We start from the raw sequence: 8,231 nt of genomic DNA, 5'->3' as shown, positions 1-8,231 counted from the left end.
TACCACACACACACACACACACACACACCTTCTAAGCGCTGCCGAGGAGCTTGGCGCTCACAAAAAAGACATACGGAGATGGTATGCGCCCGCTCCACTGACAAGTGCCAGACGCCTGCGAAGTGCGATCCCCCGCTGCTTGCACACCGCTTTCAGCTTGCGTGACTGGCTGTCCAAGTAGATCACCTATAGCACGGCCGTGGGAATGGTTAGGCCTTGGAGCCACGGGCGACAGCGTGAGTATGTATCAGTTCGCGGCCTTCAACAGCGGGACTGTTCCCTCCTTGAGGAGGACAGCCAGCGCCTCGAGCCCCTCGCGCCCAATATTGTTGAAATCGAGAGAGAGCTTCTCAAGCCGAGGGGCAGCCCCCTTACCGAGGGCGTTGGCCAGCGCCTTGAGCCCCTCATCACCAATGCGGTTGTGGCTGAGATCGAGCTCCTCGAGCCGCGGGGCGGCCCCCTCCTTGCCGAGGGCAACGGCCAGCGCCTTGCAGCCCTCGTCGCCAATCTGGTTGCCATCGAGGTTGAGCTTCTTCAGCCGCGGGGCGAACCCATTTGCGAAAATCACTGCCAGCTGCGCCGCCTCTGCGTCGCCCCAGAGGAGCCAGTCATAGTACAAAACGGTCACTTCCGCAAACTGCTCCTTGAAGGAGGCCTCGTACAACTCCTTTACGAGCGGCTTGTCTTCCTTGCCATTGGTGAAGCTCTTCTCCTCTAGTTCCTCGGTGAACTGTGGCGGCAACAATGGTGGCCGCCGGCCGCCCCCCCTTGCGCACTCCTTGATGAGGTTGTGGTAAGCAAAGAGGCGGTAGTTGCTTTTCATCCGGCCGAGGTCGAGCGACTTGTTCGACCATTTGGTGAGGCTCGACCATGCTGACTCGGTAGCGCACCATCCACGGTCAGCATACTCGCTCACATTATTGTCGTCGGCCAGGTCCTTCTTATAGCCCTCTGGGAAGGAGGGTAGTCGCAGCACGAGCGTGTGCTGATGCGAATAGAGCGTGCCAAGGCAGCCTAGGCCCTGTTTGAAGAGCGCGTTCTGCGCCTCGGTGCGCATGAGGTCGTTGGCGGGATCGGGGTGCTGGTGCAGCGAAAGGAAATCCCAGAAGACGCCAAACCGCTGGCCGGTACTTGTGAGGGCCTTGAGCGCCTTTGCCACGCGGCGGAGGTTGGCGCCGTCCGGATCGGGGTGGCCATGGGTCAGCCACGGGTAGGAAAGGGCGATGATGGGTAGTCCCCACAGAGATCGTCTGGTTGCCAAGACAAGGTCGTTGAACGAGAGGAAGGCCACGTTGGGAACTTCTTGTCGAGGCTTGAGGACGCCACCCGCCGCAGCGTATGCAACTATCCAACCGGCGTCAATGAAAGCGATGGCGCCACTCGCAATGACCGACTCGAGGTCACAGCCACCGTACTCACGCCACCTCTTCAACCTTGTTTCAAAGAGCTTCTCCTCTTTCCCGGTCGCCATTGCGATGGCCCGCTGAGGGCGCCTCACGTGTCCGTCCGCCCCGAGGCGCGGGCGCGGCGCGGGCGCCGCGTTTGATCGAAGTTACTCCAGCAGTTCCAGCAGTCAGTCAGTGTTACACACGTCCTAGCATGGACGACGGGGCACACGCACTCGCGGAAACACAGGGCATTACACACGAGGCGTTGTGTGCGTTCTCAGGGAAAGGCATCACCACAGACAAAAGTTTAGTCAGAGGGGCAGCAGTGGGGACCCCCACTCACGACCCCGCGGGCGCCTGTAGCGAGCTGTCCATCGCTGCATTGGTTCTCGCCAAGCATGAGCGCACTGGTTTAGTGCGCGCAATGCGCGGGGAGGGCGGCCTAGCCCTCGCCGGCATGGCAAAGAAGGCGTCGGGCGGGCGCCTGTTCTCCAGCGTCTGGCGCCAGGCCGAGCGATCGGCGGCGAGCTCGGGCCACCTCGAGCGGTCGATGTGGAACTTGTCGAGCGCGGTGCGGATGCTGCGCCCAAACGTCATGTTGGGGCACCCGATCGGCCGGCCGTGAGGCACCCACGATGAGAGCATGCGACGAGGTAGGCGATTGAAATCCATCCTGCTGACATGCCCGAGCCAGCCCAGCCGGCGTCGGTCGATGTAGTAGTCGATGAAGTCGAGACCTAGCCTGGCGCAGAGTTCGCCAGTCGTGATGTGGTGCTCCCACACGTGCTTGCGAGTGACACGACACATCGCACGCACGCACTGTGCGTGGAAGACGCGGAGACGGTGGAGGAGGCGCTCGGTGAGCGCCCAGCACTCGCACCCGTAGAGCAGGATGGAGAGGATGAGCGAGGTGTAGACCGCGCGCTTGGCGGCAAACGAGACGTCCCTCGAGCTGAAAAGGCACTTCCGAAGAGCGCCAAAAGCTCGGCCTGCCGACTCGATCCGGCTGTCGACGTCGAGCCCGTCGCTGCAGTCGCGGTTGAGGTAGCTCCCAAGATATTTGAAGCGGTCCACGACCGGCATGAAGTAGCCGCCGGGCAGCTTGATGTCGGACAGGTCGGCGCCGTCGTAGGTGGCGGGGTTGTTGTACGAGGTCGGCGCCGCCGCGCAGAAGAGCACCTCCGACTTCGAGTCCTTGCGAGGCTCGCCGTTGGAGCCGTCCTTGCCGACGTGGATCTCCATGCCCCAGCGAGCGAAGTGCGCGACCACCTTGGGCGTCTCGACCTCGACGCCGCGCCGAGAGCAGAAGGCGAGGCCCGCGTCGTCGGCGTACATGGAGTCTCTGAGGGAGAACTCAACATCGCCGACGGTAGACGGGCGCCGACCGGTGAGGACAAAATCGTTCTTCGAGCGGACGACGCACAGCTCGAAGTCGTGGTGGAGGCGCCACGTCTCCATGACCGCCGCCATGAAAAAGATGAACAACTCGGGGCCGAGTAGGTCGCCCTGCTTGACGCCGATAATCGAGTCGATCACCTTCTTCACGCCACCCACCTCGAACTGGACCTTGACCGTCGCATGCAGCGCCTTCAGCAGCGAGACGATCTTGGGAGGCACGCCCTGCTTCAGCATCACGCGCCAAAGCAGCTCGCGCGGTACACGGTCAAACGCCTTGACCAGGTCGATTAGCAACAGCCAGGTCTCGAGACCATGCTCTCGACGCTTCTTGATCAGCGTTTTGATCGAGAATATCGCGTCGAAGCAGCCACGGTTCGGCCGGAAGCCGTTTTGGTTCTCGTGATTCAGCGTTCCACCCTCCTTGATCGGTTTGAGCCGAACGAGGATGATGTTGCCAGCGATCTTGTACGCCGTCTCGAGCATCATGATCCCACGGTAGTTTCCAGGGAGGCTCAGGTCACCCTTCTTGGGCAGGATACTGAGCAGCCCCGTCTCCCACCCCTCGGGCAACTCTTCGGTCTCCCAGAAGTGTTGCACGAGATGTCTCACGAAGCCAAATCCGTCGCTCGTCGACACGAGAGCCTGCCACAGCCGTGCATGCAGGCCTGATGGGCCCGGAGCAGTAGCGTGCAGCTTGCTCGTCGCCAGCTGAATCTCGTCGTCCGACGGTACGTGGTCAAGACCAACGGCGACCGGCCTCTGCGGCAGGTCGTCGAGCACCGAGGGGTCGAAGGACGCCTCTCGACCATACAGCTGGGAGAACGCGTCGGCAAAGACGCTCGCATTCTCCTCTGGCGTGTCAGCGAGAGAGCCATCGGCCTTTTTCATCTTTGCCGGTGGTGCACGGCGCGGCGGCGCGAGGCCAGCCTTGAGCACCTTTACGGTCGCCCAGGCGGCCGCGGATCCCGTGGCGCCGCAGATGCCATCGTTGATGGCGGTGCATTTGCCGAGGATCCAATCCGACTTGGCACGCCTGATTTCGAGCTGCACGCGTGAGCGCGCCTCTCGATATCGAGCGGCAGCGTCCGCCGTCGGTTGCCGCTGATGAGCGTTGAAGGTGGCGTTGCGGTTCGCGATGACGGCACGCAAAACGCCCTCCTTCGCCGCAAACCACAGCGGCGCAGGCCGCTCACGCTTGGGGAGCGTCTCGGCAGCGGTCTTTTCCACCGCCTTGGCCAGTGTTGAGTACGATACGGCCGAGGCGTCGGATGTGCCGAGGCTCATCACCACATCCGTAGCGAACTGGACCGCCTGGTCCTGGTTCAGCAACGGTGCGGTGTCGAGTCGAGCGAGCTGAGCACGCGGCTCCAGTTTGCGTCGAAGCCGCACTGTGAAGCGCAGCTTGCAGAAGACAGCACTGTGGTCGCTGTCGATCAACTGTCCACAGCATGCCCCGGCGTCTGTGAATCTCTTCAAGTCGCATCGAGAGATCATGATGTGATCCAGCTGCTTCTGCAGCTTACTGCACGGGTGCAGCCACGTCCCGTAAAACGGCTTCTTGAAGAACGAGGACAGTGCAGCAAGGTCGTGCAGCTCCATGAACGAGCGCAGGCGGCGCCCAGAGTCATTGAGAAAGTCGATACCATGAGAACCGACCGCACCGTAGTTGACATTTTGGCCGCCAAGGCAGCCGCGTCCGATGCTCGCGTTAGTGTCAGCACAAACAATCACAATGTCGCCGGACTGCCGTCGCGAGAGCACACAGGCGAGAGCGGTCTCATATTCGTCCTTTTCGGTGTCCGGGGCTGTCGAGATAGGCGCATACGACGCCACCTGAAACAGTCCCTGCTTCCTGCCAGCCGAATCTTCAACCTCCATACGCACTGCGATAACCCGCGGGCCTACGTCGTTGTGCACAACGGCTCCAGCTGCTCGCCACGCAGCGACAGCCAGTGGCGAGAGCAGGATGCCGACTCCTTTTGAGCCGCGTCCGTTCTGTACAGCGGGTGCAGCGCCGAGGAAGACGAAGCCGTCCTCCTCAATCTCCTCCAGGCCCGTTCTCCACGTCTCCTGCAGCCCGGCAGAGAAGCCTGAGCGGTATCGGAGAGCGTCGATAGCCTCGGTGAGAGCGCTGTCGGTCTTGAGCCCACGTGCGTTCTGCGAGTAGATGACATGAGTTGGGATCTTCCACCGCTGCACCCTCTGTGCACGCCCGTGGTGGACGCCAGGTGCCCGGCCGCAGCCGGGCTGGAGACGAGGCCCTCGCTTTCCAGACGAGCGACACTCGTGGGGTGTAGTGGCGTTGCTGAAGCGACCAGGACCGTCAGACGGCCTCAAGTGCGCTTGCATATGGCAGCGCCACCCCCGCCGACGCGCTAGCAGCGCGCAGCCTCCATGCCGCTCAAAAGAGGCGGACAGCAGAAAATAAAAAATCCTCTCGTTCTACCTGCAGTAAATAAACAAAACGGAGCGCGGACAGACACGTCCCCACCTTTGCAGGATTTTGCAAAAGCGATGGGGGAGGCGCCAGTCGTGCAGGCGGCGGTAAACTAGTTAGAGGCTGCGCAGGCCTTCCCCGGTATTTTATTAGTCGATACGAGTAGAGCCGCATTATATGAAAACCCCAGAACGGGTCGGACACCGTCCCACGTCGCCTCGCTACAAGACGTGAGTCACGTCACACACACGCCCGCGCGCGCGGGGTCCGGCGAGCCCCCCCCCCCCCCCCCCCTTCTGAGGAAGCCCTCGCCCGCGCCTCGCCTGTCGCGTGAATCAAAGAAAGAAAGAAAGAAAACAGAGAACCCAAGGGAGGGATGGGAGAACGGCACGCCGCCACCACACAGGGATTTTAAGGAGAGGAGTGTGATGCGCTAGCCGTCGCCCACCCTGGGGAGTCTGCCTCTTCGTATCTCTTTTCGCAGTCTCTCGTGAATCAAAGAAAAAGAAAGAAAACAGACAAACCCAGACGAGGGATGGGGGAGGAGGACAGGGTCCCCACCTGCACGAGCAGGATTTTGGAAGGACGATCAGGGGGACAGGTGGGGCTCTCCTGCTCCTGACAAGGGACACGACAGGCTCGTGAATCGTGTCGGGCGAAAACGGTTGTAAAATTCTTTTACAGCCGCCTCACTCGCGCCGCCGGCTGGTTGGTCTTTCACTGCGCACCCATGTCTGTATGGCGATCCAGGCTGCCTTCCCCGCTACCTGTAGTTCACTCGTCACCTCTCCCGCGAGCTCCCCTCTCTTTCTGACGATCCTTCCTTCGACGAAACTCGTGCGAATTCTTTTACAGCCGCCTCACTCGCGCCGAGACGCCGACTCGCTGCCGGCTGGTTGATCTTTCACTGCGCAGGTGCTTCATCGAGCAACGATGAACGGCACCGCCGGCGACGCGCCTTCGCCGCCGGCCGATGTCGAGACCGACACCCGCCAGCTGATCGGCGTCTGCCTCGCGCTCAGCGGGAACCTGCTCGTCTCAGTCGCGCTCAACATCACAAAACACGCTCACAACCTGAACCAGCGCGCGGCAAAGCCGCAGCCGTACGTCAAGCTGCCCCTCTGGTGGACTGGCTTCGTCTCCACCATCGTGGGCGAGCTCGGCAACTTTGCGGCGTACGGCTTTGCCGACGCGTCGGTGATTGCGCCGCTCGGAGCCATCTCCGTGCTGTCCAACGCGTTTATCGCGGCCCTCGTGCTCGGGGAGGGCCTGCGCTGCCGCGACCTCATCGGCTGCTGCCTCTGCATCGCCGGCGGCGCCGTCATCGTCGCGTCTTGCTCGACGCACGACTTGCAGGTGGAGCCGACAAGAAGAAGAAACGAATCCGACCCATCCTACCGAGCATCATAAGGATGAGTCGAGGGACGAAGCTGCAGGTGGACGCCGACGTGCACTCCTTCCTCTCGCGGCTGCAGGACCGCGCCGTATCTCAATCCACTGGCAGCGCAGGACCGTATCTCAGTCCACTGGCAGCGCAGGACCGTATCTCAGTCCACTGGCAGCGCAGGACGTGGCACGGACACCCAACAGCCCGCCTTCTCTTCAGAAGGGCACACACGCCCGGCCACAGACACGGGGAGGCACGTAGTGGATCTAACGCAAGGGAGTGTCAGCGAGGGCGGCGCCCTGCAGGACCGGATCTTTCTGGTCCACATCTCCCCACATCTCCCCATATCTCCCCATATCTCCCCACATCTCCCCATATCTCCCGATCGCAGGACCGAATCTTTCTGATCTACATGCTCTGCCTCACGATCCTTACCGGGCTGATGCTCGGCTTCCAGGAGATATTTATACGGGGAGATACGGGGAGATACGGGGAGATGTGGGGAGATCCTCACCGGGCTGATGCTCGGCTTCCAGGAGATATTTATACGGGGAGATACGGGGAGATACGGGGAGATCCTCACCGGGCTGATGCTCGGCTTCCAGGAGATATTTATACGGGGAGATGTGGGGAGATACGGGGAGATCTGGGGAGATCCTCACCGGGCTGATGCTCGGCTTCCAGGACAAGTATGGCCATCTCCCCCCATTCCTCCCCACATCTCCCCCTCTCTCCAGGACAAGTATGGCCACGCTCACGTCGGCTACTACGTCCTGCTCTGCTCCATGTTGGGCGCGGTGACCCAGAAGCGGAAGAGTTAGTCTCGTCTTCCAGCCAGCGCTCGAGAGGAGACGCACTCCGCTGTAACTCGACCGTATTCGGCGGGAGTCACTGTCTTCGCAGCCCCTCGTACTCACGCGGCGCCCTGGAGACGCTGCACGAGACCGTAGTCTCGCCGCGAGGGGGTGGCGTCTTCAGCACGTAGGTAGGCACGGTCAGCTCGCCCAGCTCTGCTACCACACCACCCACGGGACGGAACCCGCACTGGGTTCGACCACTCTGGAGGTGTGGTGCACGTAGGCTCGGTGACGGTCATGGCGTGCAAGGGCGCCTCTTCCCCCCCCCCCCCTCTCTGCCGCGCCGCGAGAGCTGCGCGAAGAGGCGCTGTTCACAGCTCGGCCCGTGAATAGGCGTCTCGACGATGCTCAACCTAGATCTCCCTCATATCTCCCCCATATCTCCCCATATCTCCCCTAGGCGTCTCGACGATGCTCAATTTGTGGATTTGCTGCGGAGGCCACCCGCCTCCCCATCGCACCCTTCACACCCTCCCATCACACCCTCCCTTCACACCCTTCACACCCATCACACCCTCCCTTCACACCCTCCCTTCACACCCTCCCATCACACCCTTCACACCCTCCCATCACACCCTCCCATCGCACCCTCCCATCGCACCCTCCCATCGCACCCTTCACACCCTCCCATCACACCCTCCCTTCACACCCTTCACACCCATCACACCCTCCCTTCACACCCTCCCATCACACCCTCCCCATCGCACCCTTCACACCCTCCCATCACACCCTCCCTTCACACCCTTCACACCCATCACACCCTG

At 61.9% G+C, this 8,231-nt stretch overlaps 2 protein-coding genes across 2 annotated transcripts; one reads left to right on the top strand and one right to left on the bottom strand.

The window, feature by feature from the left end:
* Positions 1-247: 247 nt before the first annotated feature.
* EMIHUDRAFT_118094 (hypothetical protein) lies at positions 248-5,135 on the bottom strand (the record flags this gene model as incomplete). The annotated part of the gene is made up of 3 exons (XM_005771569.1): positions 248-1,393; positions 2,466-2,730; positions 3,358-5,135. The coding sequence occupies 3 exons, from the start codon at positions 5,133-5,135 to the stop codon at positions 248-250; spliced, it is 3,189 nt and encodes a 1,062-aa protein (XP_005771626.1).
* A 1,021-nt stretch (positions 5,136-6,156) lies between these two features.
* EMIHUDRAFT_118093 (hypothetical protein) lies at positions 6,157-7,407 on the top strand (the record flags this gene model as incomplete). Its single annotated transcript, XM_005771568.1, has 2 exons — positions 6,157-6,579; positions 7,348-7,407. Coding segments are annotated over 2 exons (483 nt in total), but the record flags the coding sequence as incomplete, so codon positions are not given.
* Positions 7,408-8,231: the final 824 nt, after the last annotated feature.

The sequence above is a fragment of the Emiliania huxleyi genome (assembly GCF_000372725.1).
Source record: "Emiliania huxleyi CCMP1516 unplaced genomic scaffold EMIHUscaffold_379, whole genome shotgun sequence".
In the NCBI taxonomy this organism is placed as follows: domain Eukaryota; phylum Haptophyta; order Isochrysidales; family Noelaerhabdaceae; genus Emiliania; species Emiliania huxleyi.
This window is presented reverse-complemented; position numbering and strand designations above follow the sequence as displayed.